This window comes from Lontra canadensis, unplaced genomic scaffold (assembly GCF_010015895.1).
Source record: "Lontra canadensis isolate GAN:19392208 unplaced genomic scaffold, GSC_riverotter_1.0 scaffold159, whole genome shotgun sequence".
NCBI classification, from domain to species: Eukaryota; Metazoa; Chordata; class Mammalia; order Carnivora; family Mustelidae; genus Lontra; species Lontra canadensis.
The window spans coordinates 881,254-908,589 of record NW_022631153.1 but is presented as its reverse complement, the minus strand read 5'-3'; the positions used below and the strand labels follow the sequence as shown (position 1 = coordinate 908,589).

The 27,336-nt window shown below is 39.2% G+C and overlaps 1 protein-coding gene across 4 annotated transcripts in view; it reads right to left on the bottom strand.

Moving 5' to 3' along the window:
• Positions 1-3,273: 3,273 nt before the first annotated feature.
• Positions 3,274-27,336, bottom strand: part of SLC7A2 (solute carrier family 7 member 2) — a 65,860-nt gene continuing 41,797 nt past the window's right edge. For 3 of the 4 annotated variants that reach the window (XM_032844905.1, XM_032844907.1, XM_032844906.1), the window contains exons 2-12: positions 23,471-23,861; positions 22,849-23,004; positions 18,607-18,772; positions 17,327-17,460; positions 16,112-16,334; positions 14,093-14,232; positions 11,144-11,246; positions 9,550-9,755; positions 8,369-8,535; positions 7,315-7,423; positions 3,274-4,883 (exon numbers count right to left, since the gene is read on the bottom strand). In XM_032844905.1, coding sequence (XP_032700796.1) covers positions 4,687-4,883; positions 7,315-7,423; positions 8,369-8,535; positions 9,550-9,755; positions 11,144-11,246; positions 14,093-14,232; positions 16,112-16,334; positions 17,327-17,460; positions 18,607-18,772; positions 22,849-23,004; positions 23,471-23,846 — 1,977 coding nt within the window. In that variant the 5' untranslated portion in view covers positions 23,847-23,861 and the 3' untranslated portion in view covers positions 3,274-4,686. Of the gene's footprint in view, positions 4,884-7,314; positions 7,424-8,368; positions 8,536-9,549; positions 9,756-11,143; positions 11,247-13,701; positions 13,839-14,092; positions 14,233-16,111; positions 16,335-17,326; positions 17,461-18,606; positions 18,773-22,848; positions 23,005-23,470; positions 23,862-27,336 lie in introns of all 4 variants that reach the window. The other variant, XM_032844908.1, reaches the window with a different exon arrangement.

The following is a 27,336-nucleotide window of genomic DNA, read 5'->3' as shown; positions in this document are numbered from 1 at the left end:
GGCAATACAAGCTCTCCACCAGCTGAGCCCGGGCCCATGCACTCTCCACCACGAGGCTGTCATTGCCCATTCGGGGATTGCAGTGGGCCAGACCCTGTGGTACCAGTTGCAGGAACCAGCCATCCTTTCCACGAGTCATAGAGGTTCCTTATCATTGACCCCTGATGTGTCCCTGGGATATTCAGAACTGAAATTAAGGACCCCAAACTCCTACCTCGCATGGGAAGTCTTTCACTCCGTATCCCACCCTGTCATCCCAAGACCCTACTCAACAAGGATAGCTATGGACGCTTACACTTTGCAGGCTGCCTGATCCTAGAACCAGCCTGGGCTCTTGGTCATGATCCTCATGGGGCACCAGTGGTCACAGGAGGTTCTCTTAAGGCCAGAGATAATGGCAGTGGCTTCAGCCATGGTGACTGTAAGCTCGGTATAATTACTCGCAGCCAATAAGGTTGCCAGTTGGGTTGAACTGTAAGAAAATGCACTTGAGATCAGTAAGACTAAATTGTGTACATATAAGCAATAATGAATGCTACAAAAACCAACAACCACAAAAACAGAGCAGGCCTCTCAAAAAATCCAGAAACCAGAAATTCATTTAAAAATGCTTAAATATAATTATACAAAGAGGAAAAAAAAAAAACCAACCTCATCTAAACAACAAAATCAAGCAAACTTACTTCCAAATCTGCATGGCTAAAAAACAACCTGTGCTGAACTTTGGTACTTTTTCCCTTGATATTTTAGGACATGTGAGAGAATATAAGCAGAAACTGTACAGAGATGGCACTAGCAAAAAAAAAAAAAAAAAAATTAATCCCCTCCTCCCCAAAATTCACGGTCATCATGTGAATTTTAACACTCCTTGATGTTCACGCTAAACCCAATCCTTTGAAGTTCTGTGGAAGTGGTAATTTGGGTATTAATTACAGTTGCTTGAAGCACTTTGGGAGAAAGTCAGAGAACATTAGGAACAACATCACGAGGGAGAGCTGGAATTTTGGCACAAAGTTATCATGCAGTTTGTAATCTCAGAATACGCCCTGATTTATGAAGGAAGAGGTCTAACCCTGGTGGCCTGGCATTATTGGCATTCGAGGGCAATAGTTTTTCTTATTCTCCCTGTTAAGCACTCAAATTAGTTTAGAAAAGAACTCGGTAAATATAGAGTCTGATTCTAAATAGGTTGAACAACTATCTGCAAATACCCAGCACTCAGCAAATATTGTGGCTAATTTTTAAAATTAAAAAAATTCCAAAAAAATCTTTTATTCAGAAAATGAAAAGAGAGGCTTTTGCATTTTCAAGGAACAGAATTCTGCAAGAGATATTTTCTTCTAATTATGGTTGGTAATAGTAAAGTTTTAAATATATCAATGCTAGTTTTTCTTCAATGAATATATCCCAAAGGCTGTTTTTGGTCTTAACAAAGTTTTCTTGATGTTTATCTCTGGGGGGAAATGTGAGTAAGCAATAATCTGCATTTCAGTATTTATCAAAAGTTGTAAGTTTTCTCATAAACAGGGCTTGAACTTGAATTTGTATAGCTACCTTTTTAAATGTAAGGTAGGCAGGGACTTTCTGTGGTTATTCACAAATCTTTTTCCTTTTGTGAAGAGTATAAGATAAAGGTGCTCTGATATGAAGTTTCTCATTGAAAATACTAAGAAAGCGTATTTCCTAGTGTAAGAAAGAAAAATAATTTAAATGGTTTTTACTCAATCACAATTAAAAGAATGTGTGATATGCATTTTTTTTTTTTTTTCATTTCTGGAGAGGTATTGATGGAAGTGTGATTGACTACCAGTCACATCTGTACAAAAACATCTTGGTAATCCTAAGAAAGTAAAAGCAGTATTTCGTTCCAAAGGTTATGAATTCGGATGTAGAACAGGGAGGTCATGAAAGAACTGAAAGAATTAGGTTTTACTAATAAACACAGAGCAAGACAGTGATGTCAAAAAAGGTGCATCAGAAATAAGTAAACAGAAAAACCCTAACACCTCCTATCCCTACTCCATTTCAGATTATAAAGCACCTGTTACAATGGACTAGAGTTTAGTGATTCCACATTAGATACATGATAAATATATCTTTCTTAAAGAATCTATAGAAAATATCATACATATAAAATTGCTGTATATTGCAAAATAGTTTAAAACCTAAAAATTTTGTATAAGCATACCTATCAATATAAAACATTATTTTTTCTCCATATCAATTGGGTTCTTTTATCCATACAAATGGTATCATCTCCAAAGCCCATCATAAACCCAACTGACTTACACACTATTTGAAATACACAGACATATACATATATATACACACACTCATACAGAGATAGGAGCACACATTTGAGTCCTCACAGAAAAAAAGCACAATCATCAACAAAGCATCTTTTCATAGATATTTGTGTTTGCAAAGTGTTTTAATGTGGAAAAGTAATTCCTAACTAAATTCTGCTCCTAATTGAACACAGTGGGCATAAGAGTTTTAGCTGCCTATCACATTCTAAATAAAGTTCTTGATTTTGTTACAAAGACTCAGATATTTATATATGAAAGTCCTTGTGTTCCCTGTGTTAAGGGCCTATTCTAGATCAATTAGAAAATAAAAGGGGGTTCTCAGCGTAATACTATAACAAGGATTTAGGATCATGCCTACAGTCCTTACCAAAATCGTTTTACTCCTTGCATATCCAACTCTTCCTCTCCAGTAAAACATGCTTGAAAGAGAATTCTGGGCCTCAAATTTTACCAGGCACCCTGGAAATAATGGAATGTCAGTACTGAGCTCTAGATCAGGGAGGCTCCAACACTAGCAGCCAGAAACCCATGCTTTCTATCTGTTTATCTGATATTTAGTCACAGTAAACTCTTGGTTAAACAGAACGATCACAACTTGCTTTTTAATGGCATCAGTAAAATAATCTCTTGGAAGAGCTGTCAGGAAACAAATGTTGTCCTTGCGTTTGGATTAAGCTGGTTAACTGGCGTGGTTGATAATATTTATCCTGGGAATGTAACCCATCTATGTGTAAGTATGTAGCCCCTAGCCTCACCCAGTAAACCATTTAATTATTTGTAAGAAAGCTAACTCATGAGAAGCAAAGCACACTGCAGGTAAACAGTCCACTACGAGAGAACCCTATGAAGTAAAATAGAGTAATTAGAGAATCTTACATAGAAAAACAATTCATTTACTCCTATAAAGGTTGCTGGGTTTATATACCTTTAATTTAATTAGGTTAATTTTTCTTTTTTGCTTTCGATAATCATGTATTTAGCCCAGATATTTTATCCCCCAACCACTGGGAATGGGGTATTGACAGATTTACTGTGGTCAATTAAAAGTAAGTGAGATAAAAAGTGCTAACCAATTTATAGGATGAGGGGGAAGGAAAACATCCCTAAATGTTTCCAAAAGAAACATCAAAGGCAAATTGGATCCAAACCCCTCAAACTGGGGCAAATGCAATTTAAGATCCAAATAGGCACTTTAAACTCAGAACAGGGACACTTCCTCTTCTTGTATCCCTTCGTTTTTTCCACTTTGGCATGTAGTAAAGACATAATTTGCTAGTGCAGCCCCTCCTATCTAGGACAAGACAAAATAATAGGAAGAAAGGAGTGAATTCTGTACCTGAAAAGGTTTTTTAAAAAAACTAAACTGTGATTAGTTATTAAGTAAAGGAGAAAAGTGTAAAACTTTCTGCCAATTGTGTGATCCGGGAAGATTTTACTGGCTTATATTATGTGACTTTGAAGACAAAGTTGCTTGGTGTCTCCTTACCCAAGCGTCTGTCTGACTCTGATTTCCAAATACAGCCTCTTCGCTGCCACTTACACAAGCTTTCCTGCCAAGGGGACTGCCTTCCTTTTCTAGCAGAAAGGGTCCCAAGTAGATCACACACACTGTTCTCAAGCCTCTGCCAGGACTGAGGGGGGAGTCTATCATTCACACGTGGAAGGACTGGTTCTCTCAAAAACCACAGCAGTTGCAAGGGGCGTCCTCTGGTGACCCAGAGCGCCGCCCCCGCCCCGGGTAGCCCAGCAAACACACCTGTGGCTGAGGTTTTCGCAAATGGCCATACTTTGTGGAAGAAGAATCTGGATTGAACCCACTGCTGGCATTGATAAGTTCTAGAAAAGGCTCATTTCTTATCCCCTCCTCTTGCTCCTGACCAATGACAGATACCAGGAAGGGTAACTGCGTTTTGAGCATGTTCTAATCGATGTTAATGACAGCTAATAAGGAAAAGCCATGGTTATTTCCCCAAAAGCACCAGGCACATATAAAACACCTTTCTAGTCAGTGATCATTTCCATTTCAGCATGTGCAGTGTAAGCCACCCATTAATGACAACACCAGAAAAATACCAGGCAGAAGAGTGAAACACAAACAACTAATAACATTCATTCACCCCCATGTACACATACACATGTACACACACGCTCCCACTACTTGAGGGATAGTCATCGCTGAGGAGAGAGCTTGGGAGGTTTCCCCAGGTACACAATTCACCATCTGAGAAGGTGCTGTCCGGGTGAATGAGTATAAGTTAGGGGAGCTACGTCTGCAGCAAGGCCACGGCAACCCAGTGCGATGATGACAGCCTGTCACGGTTTACTCCATGTAGGACACGTACGGTACGGCTGTGAACCAGCTCGGCCCCAGCCGGCGTTAGCATTCGCTCATCTTCTCGTGGAATATGAAAGGTAAACTGAGGTTTCTTTGGTGCTGGTCGTTGGCTTGAATGGCAGCTTTTTCTTTTGTCGCGGCATTGATGTTGTCTGAGGAAGCCTCTTCATCGTCTTCCTCCTCTCTCGGATGACCCTCCAAGCTGTGTCTAATACCGTAAGTGAAGTAGATCAGGAAACCTTTCAGAGGAAAAAAAAAAAAGAAAAAGAAATCCATGTTTTAAGTATGTCAGAAAGTGACAATATGGAAAAATGCAGTATAGAACTTAATGGGGTTTTTTTGCCTTCTCTTTCTGGGCTATTTTAGGACAGAAGACAAGGACAGAATATCCCTGCAGAAGGTCCCCAATGGATGCTTTCCCAGTAGAATGTGCTTTTGCATTTTTAACACCCAATCTTTGTAGAATGTTTCTCTCAATTAAGGGTTTCTTCAGGCACTTATGCTGAAAAAATTGTATTTATTTTCTCAAACTCAACACTACACTTTAAACAAAAGGATGTGTGGGAAGGGTAAAATCTCAATTCACAGCCCCAACACAAGCAGTGGGTTGTCCGAGTCATAATCGGGTATTTTGGAAAATGCGCTCTGTGTAAACAAAGGGGACATGGATGTGCTTTAGCCATGTTACTGTCACCAGGAGAGGCCAAACAGGGGCACTGGGTGGCTCAGTGGGTTAAGCATCTGCCTTCAGCTCAGGTCATGGTCCTGGGCTCCTGGAATCAAGCCCTATCTCGGGCTCTCTGCTACGTGGGAGGCTGCTTCTCCCTCTCCCTCTGCGGCTCCCCCTGCTTGTTCTCTCTCTGCCTCTCTAAAATAAATGAATAAAATCTTAAAAAAAAAAAAAAAGCAGGAGAGGCCAAATAATTATGTACAAAGCAATTGGTTTCTTACAGCCATGCTGATTGGGAATTAGAAAGAAAGGTTTTCTGTAGCCTCACCAGATAGTTTATTACTTACATATAGGCATTTTGCTCTGTTTTAGTTATAGATTTAAAAACTGGTTGAGAGTTTTGGGTTGATGTGAAATGCTTTATAATTTTCCCATCTAAATTCATGGGAAGGAGGCTACCAATTAGCACTGTGGCAGGTGTAATTATTAGGGATAATTCTACTTCCTCTCCTGTCCTCAAAGGTTTAAAGACCTGGCCCTCCCTGTCTTCAAACAAAGGCACTACCATTACCATTTTACAAAGAAGCAGGCACACAAACAGGGAGGTAATTTGGCCAAGGCCACGTAGTGAATAAATGGCATGAGTGGATTCAAACACAGAGTCTGGCTCCAAAGTTTATGCTCTTAACCAAGATCAAGTACATTAAACCATAGTGGGCCATGCTTGAGGAGAGAAGAAAGGGCTCATGGAAAGGCAAGAGACAGTGTTAAAACTCTCTGCCAGATTCGAAAGAGATTCTTCTGGGCTCAGAGGAGGGGAGTAAGTTCTATAGTTTTGGACTCGGCTCCCTGGGAGCTTGTGGGCCGGACCTCAAAGGAACAGCTGCGTGGTTACATCCCCGAGTGTGGGGCTGACTGGCAGGTGATTCTTGTCAGGATCCTTGTCCTGAAGCAACAGAGCCACCTACCAGTAGGGCCACAGTGAGAGAAAGAGAGAAATAGTGTAACCCGTGAGGAATGATAACCTGTGACCCGAGGCACAAGCTCCCCAATTCCCCAGCATGAGAATATGGGCAAAACTCTAGCGTGGGTATGAGGAGATGAGCAAAACGGACAGAGGTTAAATCTCCCATCAACTCAAGTAGACTGGTGGCTTGAACTTGAGATTGAATTAATTTCTACCCAAAGCAAACAATTACATACACAAGAGCGAAACTAGCTAGGTTCATTCTTGCTAAGCCAAAAGGAGGACTGTCAAAACGCACTCTTCAACTCCCAAGGTGGCCCAAACCAATGCAGACTTAGGACTCATCTCTCCCTGCTTCACCTTACAGACATGTCTGTTCACCTTTTTAAGACAAGTGATCAGTGCGTTACATCAAATGTAAACTCTTATTTTCCAACTCAATTTTCACATGTAGTAGAGATATAAATAGAGATATAAATAAGCTCACTCATCTTATTTAATGCTAAATCCCAAGGTTCAAATAATAAGAAATTTAGATAACAAAAGAAATTTTTGCTATCAGCTCATTCAAAATGTCTTCAAAATCCACTGGGACACTGGAAAGAACTGGCTTTGGAATCAGAGTTCTATACTGACATCCACGAATTTTATCCCTTGCCTTTTGGGTGTTTTTTTCTCACCCATTAAGTTGGAGAAAATGGAATCTACAGGGTTCTACAGGGTTACTGGGAAAATTTAATCTAAAAAAAAAAAAAGTATCACATTTAGAGAAGGACTCGTTCACAGGTTATCATTCCACACGGGCTACACTAATTCTCTCTTTCTCTCACTATGGCCCTACTGGTAGGTGGCTCTGTTGCTTCAGGACAAGTATCACATTTAGAGAAGGACTCAGATAATCTAAAATTTGGGAAACGAAGAAACTGACAAAAACCCTTTATTTCCAAGAAGGGGGAGGGGATGCATTTCTCTAATCACAGAGCATGAAACTGGGAAGACAGAAGCACGGTTCAGAAAACATTAAAGGACCTACCGAGTGCCATCCAAATGCTAAATCTGATCCAAGTGTCTGCGCTCAGCTGGACCATCAGGTAGATGTTCACCAGAATGCTGAAGGCTGGCAAGAATGGCAAGAACGGAACCTAAATGGGGAAAACACCCTCTTCAATATACTCAGATTTGGAAAGCACATTCCCAGAACTGTTCCAACATGGTGACGACAAATTTGACATGGATACTTTCACCCTGGGTCAGTAAGTTTATATTCTTACGCGAAGGACAGCCTGAAGAAAAAAATCCTTCTTGTCGAGTCTACTGAAGGGTGCATCACAGTTAACACTACTTAAGCATGGCCCAAAACAACAGGGGATTTCTCTGGTCCGCGAACACCAGCATCACCACCAAGACACAGTCGGTGGTAGGGTTTGGTTTCCTTTGGGGTTCACTGGTTTTGTTCAGATATCAACAGGGCATGCCTGTGGAAGTCTGGATACACATGGCATCTGGGGAGGGGGGCGGGGATCCTTCCAGAAAGCTCTCTTCAGGTCCAAACCTGCTTCTATTAAAATCTGACAGGATATTGGGCCGGCTGGGTGGCTCAGTGGGTTGAGCCTCTGTCTTCAGCCCAGGTCATGGTCTCAGGTCCTGGGATCAAGTTCTGCATCGGGCTCTCTGTTTGGCAGGGAGCCTGCTTCCCCCTCTCTCTCTGCCTGCCTCTCTGCCTACAGGTGATCTCTCTCTCTGCCAAATAAATAAATAAAATCTTAAAAAAAAATCTGACAGGATATTCATAGCAGAAGGGCTTTTGGGGGTTAATAATCTTCCTGAGAGAGGAATGAATTTCTATAATAAAATATGCTACTTATTCTTCGATACTATAGATCACTTGACAAGGAATGTGTTTACCGTTATAGATAATAACGTGAAAAGGGCATACTCGAGTTTTTGAAAAGCCACGTAGGGAGAATACTTAGGACAAATGGATAACTTCCTCAGAAGTGTCTTTTTTCCTCCCCCTCTCTTTTGAACAACTTACAAAACTAACACATGAGATAATATTGAGGATCTCTAATGTTCATTATTCATACCATGAAGGCTACTTTTTGCTGATTCTGGGGCTGCCTCCAAATGGTGAGCACAACGGCGATGCAGAGAACAAGAAACAGGACCAGAAGAGCAACGCTCCATGCTTCTAGCCGGGCAATAGCTTGGACTCCGTAAGTGGTCAAGATACTCAGGCCCAAAACAAGAAATGCTGCAAAAGTGATAGGTCGGGGACATAAAATCAGCACACACATTTCACTCAGATTCCGCTGGTTCAAGCAGTCTCCTGTAATAAGATATCGAGCTCTTTCCACAGCTTTTTTGGCAAATACTACAATTCTTCATTTTCATTTTGGGAGGAAATAGCTCTTTTCACCGATTCAACAACCACCGCTCGCTAACTCGTGACTGTCTCCTCCCCCCTCAGCACTAGCATCCTGCTTTTTCTGCATGTTTGTCATCGGGCCCCTCCTTTGCTACAGTCTCTGACTATAGCCCATGGACTGAATGTGATACTGTCAGGGGTGGCGATGTCCCTTTTTTCAAATGGTAAATGGCCAGTCCGTTTTCTGCTCTTGTAGACACCGTTCATGCAAACAAATAATCAATGATCTGGGTCTGCTTTCCCTCTTTCAGAAGGTGACATCACCACCCATGCACCATATTCCTGACCATCATGTCTGCATTTGGGATTCCTCCTCTGTGCTCTAGAGAAGCCTCTCCTTTCCGTAGCTTGCCACCAAGAGTCTGTTCCTCAAAGCCCAATGAGAGCAAGGACCATCATTCCTACTATCCCAAGTGCCCTGCGGAGTTCTTAGCATGTTGATAGTGCTCAGTGAACGTTCCTGAAGTTATGACTGATTTTGTAACTGTCTGTGAGCAAACAAGTTGTTCTATATTGCCTCCCAGTCTCCTTACTGACAGGTCTTCCTGGCCAGAAACTTGCACACGGGAGCCCCCAACAGCCACTGAAAGGGACCAGCTCTGTTCAGCTACCACTCGCACCTCAGGGAACTTCTTCCTTTCTTTTTCAGTGACAGGACCCATGTATCCTGCTAATACAGGGTCTCCGCTCCTAGCGACCCGTCAGGTGGAGATGTCAGGACTCGAGGCAGTGGCCAACAGAGGCCAGGGCCAGGTAAGACCTTTTGTGCTCTCACATCATACCTGCTCCCCCGATGCACACCCGGGGCCCTTCCCAGTGGACACAGTGCAGAGGACTCACCAAGAAATCCTACCAGAAAGCTCACGAGAGATGACGACTGCTGTGTAGGCAGAGCCGAGGGGCTGATGAGGAGGCGCAGGCTGAGGCCCGGCCCCTGCAGCATGGTGACCGGCGACTCGCTCTTGGAGGCAGCCTTGCCACATGACCCCGGAGCTACTTTCTCAGGACAGCATTTGGGCTGCTCATAAGACAAGCCGGGCTGGTACCTGGCCCCAAATGAACAAACAAACATCTCTGTCTTTATTCTCAAACAGACACTTGGCCCAAAGGAAGCAAACACCCAAAACTTGAAGGGAGACACCTGACAGGGTCTCCGCTGCGGCGGGGGAACGGACTCTTCTCGTGCCTCCCGCACCAGAGCGGCCTCAGCCAGGCCGCAAGCCTGCTCCATGAGATACCTGCACAGCCCTGATCTCCCTCAACAGGCATTTAACTGCAGAGTTACACATTCGATGTGGAAGGGAGTGACCTTTTCACCTGAGGCAACTGTGACTAGAGGAGGATTAGCCTGGCAATATCTGTGTCCAAAGGAATTGCAGTTCCAGAAAACAGCACAGAAAGTCTGGTTGAGCAGCAGCTATAGAATGACATTCAGGCTTCAGGATGCTGTTCTGCTGTCCTGGGCAGTCTGCCTCTCGGGCCTCATGTCCCTCCAATTCCCCTCTCAGTCCTTCAGTGTAACCCTGAGGAACTCCGTTCTGCCATCTGCCATGTCCCTTTCTCCATGTAGCCTCTTCTCCAGCCTGCGTCAGGGTGTCAGCCTGCCTCACCTCCCAGGATCTGCCCCAGTCCCTTCAGTGTGCTCTCTTTCCCCCTGAGCAGCCTTTACTTAAACTTAAAAGTAACATTTGTCCTCAGTCTGAAGAAGAAATAGGCTCACTGAGAAAAAAAAAAGACACAAAGTACACAGAAGAAAATCAAAACCACCCCCAATACTACAACCCAGCGTTAATCACTGCCAGCATTTCTGTACAATTTCAGCCAGGCGTAAGTGCATAGATGTGGATCCTGATGCACATATGACTCAAGATACATCTCGATGACTTCTCCGTGCAAATTTATGTTAAATTTAAATAAATTCAGATGCTGCATACAGCTTTGTTGAATCGGATACATTTCTCTATATAATTAAGTATAATTAAGAAAAAGAGTCCACTGTGTAAATGTACCCTTGTTTAGTTATTCTGCTATTAATATTCAGGTTTGCTCAATTTTTTCACTATGATAAATCACCTTTTCATAAACATCCTTTATACATACGTATCTGCATGTATCTCACTGAGTAAAATCTTTATTATAAAATTTTAGCAGCTGAGATAGTGGGACAAAAATGATAATATTTTAAGGTGTTTTTATACATTGTAAGAACTTGCTGTTCATATAGATTAAGCCAACTTATTTTTAATTATCAATTGTGTTTCTTTGCTAAGGACCAAGTACCTTTATTATAGCTTATACTGGTGTTTTTCTGTCCATGGCCTCTCACCTCTGTGAGACCGCTAGCTCCTTAAAAACAAGGATGATGGGTCCTAATTTTCTTTATTCCCTGGGCCCCACATGACGCACACCTTTTGGACACAACGAGGACACTCACCTGAGGATGAGAACACATGCGGCAACCAGAGAGTAGGCCAGAAGAGTGCCAATGGACATCATGTCCACAAGTGCCTTCAGGTCAAAGAGAAAAGCCATCACAGCTATTGGGAAAAGAACAGAAGGGTTAAAAAAAGGAAAAAAAAAAAGGCCTATGATAAAACTCCATATAGCTGATAACTTCTAAGTCAGGGACGACTGGCATGTTATAGTTCCAGTATCCATGATAAATCAAACAAACTATAGGAAATATATTTCTCACAGTTAAAAAGATGATCCTTGGGTCATATAAACTGCTAGTAAAACTTCAAAAACCCTCAGCCATCTATCAAGTATAAAACACATTCTACTTTGAGTACTTAAAAAATATTGGCCTGACAAAAAGTGAAAATATTCTATGACAGAATTCTCTCTTTTGATGTTTCAAAAGAAAAACATGGCTCAGAGATACTGGCTAACTCGTTTTAAAACAACCATTAAAAAATTCAAACAGAAGATCTTTCACTATAGATGTTACATAATCCTTTCAACTTCCATCCATGTTTTGAGTTATGCCACATACAAAACAAAGTAATTTCCAGTTAAACTGTGTTTCTAATAGAGGTGAAATTGTATGCTGGTTAGAACTCCATACTCCGAGAAGACTGACTAGATTTGAGAGATGAATCGATGTCTCACACTCAAATCTTAGTAATGTTCTGAGGCAAAATATACTTTTCCCGTTGAAGAGTGAACTTGCACTGAGCAATTTTTTTCTCCGTTGAAACATCAAAAAGTGATGACCTGATTTGACCACATAGTTGTCCCCATCATCCTAAGTAGAAACACCACATTCCATTCACATGCTGTTCCGGACATTTCTTAGCAAGCTTTACATCTCTGTGACCTCAATTTATCTTTGATCCAATAATCCTCTGAGACAGAGGAAATGATATAGGTTTAACCAAATGCAATGGCCACAATTTGACTGATTTTGTCCCCGAAACCAGCAATTTCACATAGGTTGACCTGATAAAATTAGGCTCCTCATTCTATAGACAGGCAAACTTAGCATGGTGACAACTCAAAGGGGACAGCAGAGTTACAGTAAACGCAATCTGTTCCCCACTTCCCCATGCTCCTTCCATAGTATCACATGGTTTCTTTAAATACACCTCATGCCTTACTTTGAAAACCTTCTGTTGCTAGTATACTTATACATTAGATTATTAAAATTTCAATATGTTTTGTAAGAATCACAAATAGCAAAATAAGTGGCCAAGACAGAATAAAATGATTAATTGTCCAGACAAGCTCTCTGATCTAAGCTAAAAATGAGCAAAGTAAGGCGAAGGAGTATAAATAACAAAAATACAGTATTTCAGAATGTCAAAAAAAAAAAAGCCTTCTGCTACAATTTTCTTCTTTTAGTTATTCATGCCAATATATTAGACTGCCAAATAAAATTTTTCCGGAAGAAAGAAGGACACATTTTTTTTAAGGTTCTGAATATGAAACAGAGTATTACTGGGCAAGTTTTCACTGGCAAAAAAATAAACGTTTTCATGGAATAAATAAAATGTGTGATCCTTTGTCAAGATTTATAAACTCTTCTGAATAGCATAATCCACCGTTTAATAAGAAAACGGACTTTAGATCATTTAGTGCAACCTTTATCTCATACTGGCAGACATCTAAGCACTAAGAAGAAAAGGGACCTGACCTTCCAATGTGTGTCTAATTAAGTGCCAGACTGACTGGAAAACATTTACAAAGTGAAGTTGTTTAGGCAAATACTTTCTGACTCTGAAGAAAATACCATTTCATACATAATTAAGCATTAGCGTTCTGTAATTTTTCCCAAATCCAGAGTCTCAACCAAGTTATCAGTTTGGCTTGAATTTTACTATCAAAATAGCTTTATAAAGCGTGATGAAGTCTCTCTTTTGCTTTCTATAACAGGACCTTTAAGGCCGTTCTCTCAGTCTATAGAATCTCTTTGAAAACTTCTACACGGAATAAGAATCTGGCCAATGGCATTTTACAAAAATGTTCTGACATCTCCTAAGGTGGGCATCTGGGAGGTGTTTTTTTATCTTTTTTCTTTTTTCTTTTTTTTTAAACATGAGTTGAGTATCAAAACAGCTGAAAGCAAAAATTGATTCCTAATGGAGTCTAAGAGGAAAGAGTTGTTAGTAAGTCTTAGAGAACCATGGTGGTCTGGGATGTGCAGTGATTACCACAGCCAAGTATCGGTTACCCCGACATTTCTTATACTTAATTAAAAAATGAGTAAAAATACAATCAAGAACCATTACAGCCCTCTGCGTATTTGTTAGAAACCCAAAAGGTTAAAATAACAAAATAGTAAAAAAAAAAAAAAAAATCCCCAAGGGTCAGTGAAGAATGAATTTCCATAGATCACCACCACGATTACCAGATCCCACTGCTCATAACCTCATTTATCAGTGATTTTTTTTTAACTTACATGCACAGCAAGCAGACCCTCTTTATAAGTCCACGCATGCGCATAAAATGTTCAAGGCCAATGTTGAAGAATCCTGGGTTTGTAAAGCTTACCAGAAATGACCCCTGCCGTCAACGTGGCAGCGACTAGTGACTGCCTCTTACTCACTCTGCCAAGAAATCTAAACAGTAAACCATCCCGGGCCATGGCAAAGAGAATTCGGGGTAAAGGAAACATAGAGCCCAGAAGACTAGAAAGAAAAATTCATAATCCACATGTGAGTTATTGCAAGTCTTATTCCTAGACAGGCATACACAGGTAAGGACCGGACACACTAAAATGCAAACCTATGTCCAAACAATTCAAAACAGGAACACATTCACACACAAGTTATTGAGCTTTATATAAAGAAAAACAGAAAACTGCCTGACTTGGGCATTTCTCTTCAGAATCCTTGATGGAAAAAAGATTCCCCCTTTTCTTAAAAAAAGTCAACTCTCTCACCTGCCACCGCACCCGATGATAAAGTAGCAATTATTGGTGTCTTCGTTTTGGAATTGATTTGAGCTAGACATTTGAAAAGCAACCCATCCTCCGCCATAGCATAGATTACACGAGGCATTGGGAAAATGGATCCAAGAAGACTGAATAAAAAGCAAACACATGCAGTATGGCAAACACATTCATGCAAGATTACATCTCAGAACAGAAATTAAGTACTTGGATAAAACTCAGCATCACAGCTCTGATTATAAGGTCTTGTTATTTTTAAAATGTGTTATGATTGTGCATTTAAAAATATTTGCCAATATTTACCATTATTATTCTATTACAGACATTTTGCCCAACCCACTGACCAGGCTAAGAACAATACTGCAAGTAATTTGTGCAAGCCCACAAATTATTACTGAATTAAAACTAAGTAATTAAGACTTAAGAAAACCAAACCCAATTGTATCATTAAGGCATTTTTAGTGGCCTTAATACAGAAATTAAAATTCCTAAACAGACATGAAATTAGAGATTAGGTTATTTAATTGCATGGTATAGTCACTTCATTACTTCGATAATTATGAACTTCTCATATTTATTTTACCATTATTTTGCCTCAGATAGCCTTGATATTCCATCAAATTAGTAATAATACCCAGCAGCATAAGATAATCAAGAGAGGAAGGGTTAAAAAAAAGAAAAAAAAACAACTCACTGTAAATTTAGTACACAGAAGTAGCCACGATTAAAAGTCAGGAACAGCGAAGTTTAAGGAAACGCTCTTTGCATTAGATGTTTCACTTTCTTGTGTGTTTACTGGCTGCACCATTCCATACATGACTTAGTTATTAAAAAAATAACCATTTAAGAGAAAAATATGTAAAATATTTTATTTTAAAAATTCATTTTATCTTTCGATAAAGCTGGGTTGAGCTTGGCCCTGGATAAATCTTTATCCATCTGTCTTCGGAAGACCATGATGGCATGATGTCTTCATAGTTGAGATTTTTGAAAGTACTTGAAATTACTCAGAATAAACCTCAAGCCTAGCAGATCGCTGAGAAGCCAATGGGGCTAAATTTCTAAGTGCTGCTTACTATTATCTTGAATGGAAAACAAATCAGACTTTAAAAGAGAATAAAAGCTAGGCTGATGAATCATATAAAAAGATTGCTTTTTCCAACTTTGGAGTTTCAAAAAACTATTTTCCCTTTAAAAAATTAGTAATCAGGCAAAGAGATTAATTTTCTCTCTGTAAGAATGTCCTATGGGATACCATGATATAAACCAGAATGAAATATCTTATGATCACATGTTAATTTGGAATGTAAGTAGCTCAGGGAACCTGAGAAATGAATTCTCAAGTATTAAAACAAGTAGTTACTGCAAATCTCAGCACTTGAGATTCAACGACTCTTTGCTTTCCACATAGACATTATATGAACTTCCACCATTAATTTCAGAAGAGTAATTTCTATTTCTAGTCCAAATTCAGTCTGATGAGTACCAAGAGAAAAAGCCTCAGTGTTTCACAATAAAAAGCACATTATACTGAACGATGTCACAGCATATAGTTCCTAGTCACATAGACACAATATAATTTTAAAAGGCAGGAGAAAATGTGAAGTCTGCACCTAAGGTCTTGGCTGTCTGTAGTACTATAAGAAATCCTTCAACCAGCAGGGAAACATGCTAGTATAAGCATCCTACCGCTCTTTAATATATACATATATGAATATGCATGACATACACGTACGTGTATGTGTTCGTGTGTATCGATGTCATATACACTTCTACCGAAGCTGGACCACCATTATCTTGAAAAAATGACTTTTAACTGATAGGTGAAAAAGTTTTTATCACTTAAGATCTGTATGTAGCTATTCCGGTCAAACTATTCGGAGAAGACATAGTTGCACAATATATTCCTTAGATTAAGATTACTTTTGAAACCTATAAAAATGAATCTTTAAATACTGACTGCTTGGCAGTGTCACCAACAGCCCCACGTTCAAAGGCAATGCCATGTACCTTGTTGATAGAGCACAGAGAGAACCCGCCGCAACAACGTATTTGGCGGGGCCCCATCCAACATATTCAAACGCTACCGGCAGAGGGCTTTTCTCGTCCAGGAGGTAGTATGGCATCATAAGGGTTAAAGCTGCAGAGACCCCAAAGTAGGCCATAAAGCAAACAAGCAAAGAAGTCACGATTCCAATAGGAATAGCTTTCTGAGGATTCCGGACTTCCTCACCTAAGGAGATAGAAACAATAGATATGCACCTTTAATGAAACATTAATAGATACAACACGAAGTCGTCTTCTCCTTCATAGTCATTTCCCTCTGCCTTTGTCTTTTCTGTTTTCTTAGCTTGCTCCACACATTCTACATGAAGCTGTCTCTCTTCTTGAGAGTACTATGCTATTACACAAAATTCTGATCTCCAAAGTCAAAAAGAGAGATCAAGAAGTCATGCAGGTCTGTTTCCCATTTCTAGAAAGAAAAGACATGCTATACCAGTGCTATTAAATATTTCAGGATAGTATGGCAGTCTTAATTCATTTGGAAAATGTTTCATCCACAGAAATTAAGTGACTGTCATGGCATTCTGTGGGCTCTTCAACAGGAAGGCTTCCATAAATATGAAGCTAAACTTTTTCAATTAATATCAAATTCTGGCTTCAACACAAAAATAGTACTTGAATCTTTCTAGTAAGATTTGACATTTGAAGTGCCCTTAAAATGGCCAATGATAAGGCAGTACAGTAATATGAACCCAGAAGAAGTACTTAGCATGTCTGGCATGATTACTTTGTTGTACAAGATAAAGAGAAAAGAATGACCACAATCTATTTTGTCCTACTAAAGAAGAGACAATTTATGAGCACGATCGTCATTTGTTACTCACTGTGATAGTACTGGAGATTACTTCCAGACTGAAGGGTAAGGACAGTAATTACAATTAACATTTATAAAATATTTGACAGCCTGCAAAAATCTTTAATGTGTATCGTATCTTAAGTAACCTTCATAACCTGAGCATGTTACCAAATAATGGAAACCAAGGTTCACAGAGTTTCATGAAGTTTCTTTTTATCATACACAGTAGGTGTCATAGCTGGGGCTGGAACCAGCCTGCATTACCCAAATCCCACTCTTTCCTTGACCCTCTGTTGCTACCCGTGGGTACTCCTTAGAACAAGGAACACCTTTCCCTCTACGTAGAACCAAGATTCTGCCCTTACCAGTTGTTGCAATGCAGTCAAATCCCACAAAGGCATAAAAGCAGGTGGCAGCCCCAGCCAAAGTTCCCGCAAAGCCATAAGGCATAAAGCCACCAGCCCCATAGATACTTGTCCCATTTTCAGAAGGTGGATCTCTAAAGGAGAGAGCAAGCACAATGCAAAGTCATTTTCATAGAAAACTGTTTCTTGGAAGGCTATTGTGTTCACCAGCTCTTTGAAGCTCACATATATAAACGTAAATCCTGATTTTCTCACCGTGTCCTAGGGAATGTAGTGGTGTTCCCAACAACGGCACCCTCTTGGGTTGTCAACACTCAACTGGAGGCTGGTCAATAAGAGCATGAGGGCAAGGCCCAGATCCACTCTGGCTAGAACTCACAGCCAGGCAGGATTGTGAGAGCAGAGACACCGTGTATGGGCCATGCTCCGAAACAAAGACATAAAGCCTCTTCTTTTCGTGGACAGTTGGGCAGGTGGCGCATTTAAAAATTTTACTAATAAGACATTTGAAAAGATGAAATCAAATTCTCTAGGCTTGAATAATAAGACTGAAGTTGAATATTTTATTACATGTTAAAAATTGTCTAAAACCAGAAGTTCCTAATTTTTTGCTTCAAAGGAATGGATTGAAACAGCATATCTAAGAAAAACATGTAGTTATACTTCATGTAATAGACATTTCTGTAACCTTATTTTATTTGCACATCAGAATATTAATATAAATCTTATGATGAAACCTTTTGTATATAATTATTAGTAATTTAATTTTTGAGACTACCAGGTTAAAAGCAAAATGCACAGACAACTCTGCTTAAGCAACCAATGATGTTCTCCGAGAATCAAGGCCCGAAAATTACTAAGGGGCTGAAAGAATGCAAGGAAACTAAAGGGACTTCCCAAAGGAAGAACTAAGGGATACATGGCTCAAAAAGATCCATTGTTTCGCAAAGGTGGCCAAGTTTTGGGGGGAAGAGGCATCCTTTCAATGGTTAGGATCTCACTTTGCTCTTCTCCTATATCTCCTGCACAGCTTGAAGCTGAGAACCAGTCAATGCTTGGCTTCAAATAGCTGTTCAACAGTGAGCACGTGTACACATCTATGTTTAGGGGGAGATTGGGAAGAAGAGCCTCAGAACAGATCAGACCCTCGGAAATGTCTCCACAGCAAAAGAAAATTGAGAACCACCTTGTAGAAGAAAATGTAAGATAAGAGCAGGCAAATTAAAAACAAAAACAAAAGCACATTCAAAATAAGAAGGGAAAAAACCCAAATATTATACCTGGCACTCGCTGATATATTTTTGAGAAACTCTTCACTAATCTTCCAGTTTGCCACATTTCCTTTCACAAACCCAGCAACCATCACGAAGAGAAGGACCAGGATATTAATAGCTGTGAAGATTTTATTCACCCAAGCAGATTCTTTTACTCCAAATGATAAAAGACCTATGGAAAAAAAGAAAGGGTATTTTAATTTTTTTTTTAACCTAAGTTTTAGCAAAAGCAATGGGATTTTGAGGCAGTAATAGGCTTTAGGATATTATTTTACCAACATCCATGTTTTTAACTTATATTTATCACTTTCTCTTGTGAGTTCTGACTCACCTGTCACAAGATTTCCTGAGTACAACCAAGTCCCTGGCAGACAGCAGGTGGGTGCGCAGAGCCTAGAGACACCACACTCCAAGGGATCAATTAAGCTAGTAACTTTGGCTTTTATTACCAATGGGTAGGGAGAAGTGAAGTAACTGAATTTTAAAGCAATGCTGTTCTAAAAAAGCCACCTTGAGATTAGTGGCTACAAAATTTTGAAAATAAAAGTTAAATCATATGTCTGCTTCATATTTTCAGAACATATAAAATAATTCCACTGCCTCACCAAAAAGATATATTTTTCTAATTGATTCCCATTGCAATCGTTTTATTTTATATTCTGATTATTAACAATAATCGATTTCCTATTCAAGTTATTGGAAGACACAGAAAAAATATGAAGGGAATAAAGATCAAGTATAACCTGTTCTCCAGAATTTCGGGCGTGCTCACACACGCAGACACACATACACATGTTCATGTTGACAAACAAATAACCTCATTTTTAACAACTGCATACTCTTCTACAACATGAAAACGCCATCATCCCATACTTATAGACTGTCAGGTAACTTTTAGTTTCTGACAACTATAAATAGGACTGACACCATCATCCTTTTATAAATATCTTTGTACACATTCAAATTTGTACTTTAAAGTAATATTCTATAAGGTTATACCATATCAAGGATATGTCCTTTCATGCAAGGCTTTTGGTTCACATTGTCAGAAATATTCTCCAGAAAGTCTGACCCAACTGAATCTTCCCATTTTTTTTCTATTAGCTTATTCTATTTATATCAATTTGTAAGACTTTTTATATAGTAATGTTATAAGATCTCTGTCATGTATTGCATATTTTTTCCCAGTTTATCATTTACTTTTACTTAGGATTGACTTTGTGTGTGTGTGTGTGTGTATGTGTGTGTTTATGATTTTATATATATACAGAAGTTTTAGAACATAAATTTTTCTTTAGTTTTTACCTTTAGAAAGATTTTACCCAATATTAACTCCAAAGCATTTACCTTTGTTTCCTTCTAGTACCTTCATGACTGTATTTATAATGCGTGTATGTGTATTTTTGTTAATTTTATTTATTTATTTGACAGAGAGATCACTAGTAGGCAGAGAGGGAGGCAGAGAGAAAGGAGGAAGCAGGCTCCCTGCTGAGCAGAGAGCCCAATGTGGGGCTCAATCCCAGGACCCTGAGATCATGACCTGAGCCAAAGGCAGAGGCTTAACCCACTGAGCCACCCAGGCGCCCTGTGTATTTTTTTAGAGAGAGAGAGAGAGATAAGAAAGAGAAAGAGGAGGCGCAAGTGGAGGGGAGGCACAGAGGGAGAGAGAGAATCTTAAGCAGGCTCCATGACCAGCACAGCACACAGTCAGAGGACTGATCTCATGACCCTGAGATCATGACCTGAGCTGAAATCAAGAGTCACAGGCTTAACCCACTGAGTCACCCAGGCACCTTATCACATTTTTACCTTTAATCCATCTTATATAGGATAAAAATTATGGACCAAAGAAAGTTTACCTGTTACCACTGGGGAGAGGATGATGATGAAGGGATTATGCTGTATATCTCTACTTGTTTTGTCCACAAATCTATACCACCCAGGATCAAAAAAGCAAAATTACCCGAATAGAGATGAGGAAAACTGAATTTCATTCTTCTACCTGTGTAATTCCCAGAATTTTACAATAATGTAACTATAATGAGAAAAAGGAAACTGCACAAATGGTATAATTACTGGTTCCGTAGCACTAGAAACCACTATCACCTACACGCTTTGGAAATACACTCTGCACGCGATATTGTTAGCCGCCTGGAAAAGAACAAAGCCACTGTCATGTTTTATGAGAATTTCCCAATACTGGGCGCCTGGGTGGCTCAGTTGGTTAAGTGACTGCCTTCAGCTCAGATCAAGATCCGGGAGTTCCGGGATCGAGTTTCACATCGGGCTCCCAGCTCCAGGGGGAGTCTGCTTCTCTCTCTGACTTTCTCCTCGTTCATGCTCTCTCTCACTGCCTCTCTCTCTCAAATAAATAAATAAAAGGTTTAAAAAAAAAAAAGAATTTCCCAATACCCTATGTACACTCTTTATTCTGGGATTAAGGACCAATGAACATCTCATCTAAATACTGCAGACACTTCCCCATGTCTTTCATAAAGTAGCAGCTTCCGCCAACAAGACATTTGGTATTACAGTATGAATCAAAATTCGTAACTGAATGTTTTGATCTTCAGAGATTCTAGGGACAACGTTACCGTGTGAGCTTCACCTACATTTAAAGTAAAAACACGCTGGCCGATGACACAGTGCAATGCTGCAGGTCAAGGCTGACTCCTGTTTTGGGCCTTCATGATTCTAACTGTGCCATGGCTGCATGCTTCTCATCGCTTAGAGATTAAAGCCGAATATGTTAAGATCACTGAAATCATCCCTAAGTGAAATATGAGGTGAGTCCTTTAATAATGTTAGCTAGGCTGTTTAGAAAGTAAAACAAATGAAATCTATCACCTGTTGAAAAACAATTGTAATTTTTCTTGACATTACAGGTACAATGCCAAATCGTTTAGAGTTATAAACTTTGTTCCTGTTCCTAACCCTATGTGAAATATTTAATTAATGACTAAGTTTTTAAGGGTGAAGTTATTTTTTAAATCATAGAATTTTACAAGTAAAAAGTTCATGGCAGAGATTTCTGTCACACCTTTGTAAGCAAGGGAGAAAGCAGCTGGAGATAAGGTTGGACAGGAAAATAATGTGCAGATTATCCGAGAGATATCAGGTAGGAAGTGAGAATACAGATTTCATTCTTAGGGAAATCCTTGATTGGCTGAAGCAGGAGTGCAGGTGAGAATGGCAGTCAAAACAGAAAATGTTTAAATAATTAAAAGAGAGATAAGGTGGCAACAGAGATTAACTATGCCTACCAAATAAATCCAACTGCCATCTAGGTGCTTACTATATACCGGGCAAGTCTCTATCTTATAGACACTGATATAGCCATTTATTGGATGAGCAAACCAAGTCACAAAAAGATTATGCCACTCAATGTGCCAAAGATCGTGAGTGGCAAAGTAGGACTGAAAACCTGGTTGTTCTGATTCTAATTCCTATACCTTTCTTTCTAAACTACTCTGCTACAAAATGTAAGATAGGGGAAAATTCTAGCAACAAGTATGTTTATCTACATAATGTCTACATTAAAAAATCACAGGTGGTTTGAATATGCTTTATTTTCAGCTCAATACCTACATTACATAGATGAAGGCATGAGTAGACAGAAATTCTTCTAGAAATAGTATGCTGATAAATTTCCTTAGTTGTAGCTAACAGGATAAAATAAGGTCAAAAATTATGCATTCTTCATTATTGAAACTTCACTGCCATTCCTGAAAATCTCCAGTTGGTATTATAATGATGTGACTTATCTTATTCTTTGGTGCATTCTAAGTAACATTTACTTAGAAGTGCTATTCCTACCATTCCACGTACTTTAGATTTATTTATTTATTGTTTTTATTTTTTAAAGATTTTATTTATTTATTTGACAGAGATCACAAGTAGGCAGAGAGGCAGGCAGAGAGAGAGGAGCAATCAGGCTCCCCACTGAGCAGAGAGCCCGATGCGGGGCTCGATCCCAGGACCCTGGGATCATGACCTGAGCCAAAGGCAGAGGCTTAACCCACTGAGCCACCCACGGGCCCCTTTAGATTTATTTTTAAAAAATGTCTATCACATAAGAAAAAAATATGATTTTAGCCAGTGATGAGGCCCACAGATACCAATAGTAACCTCAACATATAAGTATGCCACCTTGTCTTGTGAAGTCAGACCCCAAATCCAGTGGTAACTTATTTTCCTGGGATAATTAGTCTGGCTCATCTCAGGGAGGAGTGGAATTGGTTTTCTTACCTGCTAGAAGTAATATAAGGCACACAGCAAAAAAGTCAGGATATTCTGCAAGGCCGGTATAATTCATTTTGAAGTATGTCCTGAAAAACTGGCCAATCTGTTTGCTAAGAAGTTCATCAAAGGTGCCACTCCATGCTCTTGCAACACTTGATGTACCTTCCCAAAACACAGAATATTAAGAGAATGTACAGGTCACTGGGAGATGATTAACATAACATCCTTTGCTACCCTGTTCTAGGATGAACATGGGTTAGTTCGGACAGAAGTGAAAATTCGAATCACATCTAAAATTATCTTGATAATTTTCCAATTCTATGTTAGTAACCAACTTCAAGTCCATAAATGTGGAATCAGCTAACTTCATCTGCATTAAATAACTTTTTTTTTTTTTTAAAAGCTGGTTTCCAATCCCACTCAGAAGCATATTCAGAGATGAAACAGAATCACTGAATTTTGCCATTGGGGAATATTTTCAAGGTGAGATAAATGGGACACACAGGGATCAAGTAATTCACCCATGATCACATAGTCACTAACTAATGCAGACCTACAAGGATCTCAGCCTCAGGAGCTCTACCATTCCATACAGAAGATTGATTTTTTTTTTTTTTTTGCAACATACCTATCACATAAGATAAAATGAGATTCCAGCCAGTGATGAATGCCCACAGTTCTCCAACAGTGACGTAAGTGTACAAGTATGCAGACCCAGTCTTGGGAACACGGGCCCCAAATTCAGCATAGCAAAGGCCTGCCATCACGGAAGCAAGAGCAGCAATGAGGAAGGACACCACGATACTGGGGCCAGAATCTGCTTTGGCCACCTCTCCAGCAAGGACATAAACCCCAGCACCAAGAGTGCTTCCAACCCCCAGGGCAATGAGGTCCATGGTGGATAAGCAGCGGCATAATTTGGAATCTTCTAGACTGTCCAGAGTGACTATTTTTCTCCGGATCAGACATCGGGCAAAAGACAGCGCAGCTCTGCAGGGAATCATTCTGAAGCAGGTAGCCTAGGGAAGAGAAGGGAGGAGGTTAGAAGCAGATCAGGAATCATCATCCCTCCAAGGACTGGCCCAGCTTCTCAACCCAATTATGGCACCATTTTGTTTTATTTTGTTTTGTTTTGTTTTTACTTGTTCCTAGAAATGCAGCCTAGAGTTATCAAAGAGAGGATGGAAAAGTCAAAGCCGTGACTTTCTTAGAGTTCACTAATCATACATGGCCTTTTCAAGGGACTGAAACAAATGGCTTCTTTGGGGAACAAAGGAGTGGAAGCTTTGGGTGATTCAAAAGATTTGCCATCATTGTTCATTTGTGCTGTTACAGTTTTTAAAGACAGACTGATGGAAATCTCTTCCAGGGCACGGCTCATTTGCCCTTGCTACAAACAAGGGGAAGAATTACCTCATCTTTTTGTCAATCATTCATTCGACTCTTACTTTTTACACCTTATTACATGCCAGGGATTGTGCTAAGAAATGTGCTGAGAATGGCGTGCTGCATGTTGACGGTCTCCGGCTTTATGAGGCTTGTGGTCTAGCTATTGTCTACAAGCAGGTAAAAGATGCCATCATTACATATTTTCCAGCTTTCTCAGATACGTCTCTTTTCATTTTAGTCTGTTTCATTTTAATGCGAAGCCATTTGAAGCCTTTAGAATAGAAAAAATTCCCCCCAAAACATACTTGGATTTTCCTAAATAAAACTTCTATTCAAGATACTTGGATGATGAATTTGTAGTAAAACACCCAAACTTATTTACATTTACTTGAGATTTCTAAATAAATGAATAGTAAATGATAATATTTAGAATAAATAATTCCACACCAAATATAATGTGTTCTTTTAAAAATGGAACGAATAAGGTAGACACAGAAAGACATACTCCTCGTACCCTATAGGCCCAAACAATCTAACACTGAAAAAAATTATCAGGTTATAAAACAAAGCATGCATCCTAATAAGGAAAAAAATATATATGTATTACAGTAAAAAGTCTGAAGTAAAAAAACATCAAAATATTAACCATGATGATCTTTGGGTGGGAGCTAATTTTTACTTCTATGTATTTCACAGAATATATATAATATTGCTAATATATATTTCTAAGTTACCTCCAGTAAACATGTACATCTTGTATGCAAAGACCATAAAAATGAAAAAACCCTACATGACCTTGTCTATGGAGACGTATAACTCAGCAGACAGGGAAATAACTGAGGACTAGGGATCAGTCAATAAAATAAAATGTTTTTAACTTTCAGAAGTTCAGCGTCAGGCCTGCCACTTCTGCTCAACATATAAGTGATGTACAGACAGGGAGTACTTTCTCCTTTGATCTCATTATATTCGTTACCAATAACCTCAACTCATGAGAGTACAGCTTTCCAACTTTATCCTATAAAATAAACCCTTGAACACTTCTCATCCTTCTTATCTATAAAAGACAACCTTTATTAAAATTATTTTATTTTAAAAATAATAAATAAGATGAATTTTCTATGTTAAATCTAAAACACAGGCATTTCTGGGATATGAATAATCTAGTATCACACTAAACCTTGTAGAGAAAGCTAACTGAACATTATTCATATATCAATGTAAACACAAGTCCTTGACTTCAAAAGCAGCTAGTTCAAAGAATGGAGAGAAAAATCACACAGATAAAGCAAAATGACTGAAAGGTTCCTTGATGGTAAAAATAAAGTTTTACACATCGGTGTTGCCCACACCACCTGACAGAGTGCCGAGCATGGCACTTCACAAATACTTGTTCAAAAGTTTGCAAATACAGGGGCACCTGGGTGGCTCAGTGGGTTAAAGCCTCTGCCTTTGGCTCAGGTCATGATCCCACGGTCCTGGAATCGAGCCCCGCATCAGGCTCTCTGCTCAGCAGGGAGCCTGCTTCCCTTCCTCTCTGGCTACCTCTCTGCCTACCAGTGATCTCTGTCAAATAAAAAATTAAAAAAAAAAAGTATTTAAAAATTTGCAAATACACATGACGTCTCCAATTTTGCCAATATTCTAGCTTCCAAAGGCAAAACATAATACTTCTCTAAATCAAATGTGTGTCAATTTCTACCCCTACCTGGCCCTTAAAGAGCCATTTCTCAGATAACACAACTAGGAGATAAGGTAGAAAGTGATCTCCTTAAAAAAGGATCAGGAAGTGAAAAGGTGAAGTTAGAGAAAGACCAACAGAGATGGGGAGAGGGGAAGTGAAGGCGTTTACTAAATGCTGACCTTCTGGAACATTCAAGTGTGTTTTTACACAGAGGTGGGCAGAGATCAAGAAGTAGGGATCCCCGCCAACTGAAGAGGGCTCAGAAATGAAGAAGCACTGAATTTTAGTAATGATTTAGGATCATGAGAAAATGGGAACGTGTCATCTACAACTTTAGGAAAAAAGTGATGGTCAAAATGAGGCACACCTGTTCTTCATTTAACTAAATGAAATGCTCTTGATAAAGTACTTGATCAACCCCAGATTTTATGAATAAAAGATGCAAAAGGAAAACTAAGAAGAAAGGTGAGTGGCACGATTGTGGGGGACCTTTCACTTATTTTTTTTAAATTCTTTTTTCTGGTAATATGGCCACAATGTTGTTTGTGAAATTTCTAAAACCAAACAAAACAAAAAAATGCACCAAAAAATCCACCATAAAAATGAAAGGGCATAAGCCAGCCAACCAATACTACACACCTCTTTGAAGCATTAAAAATAGTGAAAACTTTTATAAACATTTACCCCAAATCAATACACGAGTAACCCTCATCTTTCAATAGGAAAATGAATTTAATTTGCTCCAGATACATAGGAAGCAGAATGATTTACAGAAATGGATAGCTTTAATCAGATGAGATTTGATAGCTACTGCCTCTGTTGTGTTAAAAATGGAAAGTATTTTATGTTCAGTTTTTCTGTGTTGCCCTGAGGAAATATGACAGAGCTGCCATTTGTCAGGCACTCATTTACTTTGAGTAACAGAAATGCATACGTCAGAAACTCTTCTCAGAACAGACAGGTTACACAATGTCCCTCGCAAACAGTCTCAACTACGCACACCTATCTGATAACACACTGATTGCAAAAGCCATGACACAAAACAAATTTTACAGAAATATAATGGGATGGAAGAAAAGCAACGTAAAAACATCCTGGGTCAACTTAATGAATCATTCTTAAACAAACATATATTAAATACTGGTAGCTATATCATGTAGCATGTAGTTACTAAAGAAAAAAGAACCCCATGCTTTTGTAAAAAATGTGTTTTTTGTGCAGACAGAATGATAGAGGGAAAGTAGAATGGCAGTAAGGGAAGGAGGGGGAAAAAGGATATTTGAGCTTACTATCAGTGATAGAATCTGATATTTATATATTTTTATAACTTGTCCTTTAAAACGTTTTAAAAAGATAGGCTCCTTAGGCGAGACGGTTATGATAGCTTTATCACACTTCTCCAAATGCTTTTCATTGCTGAC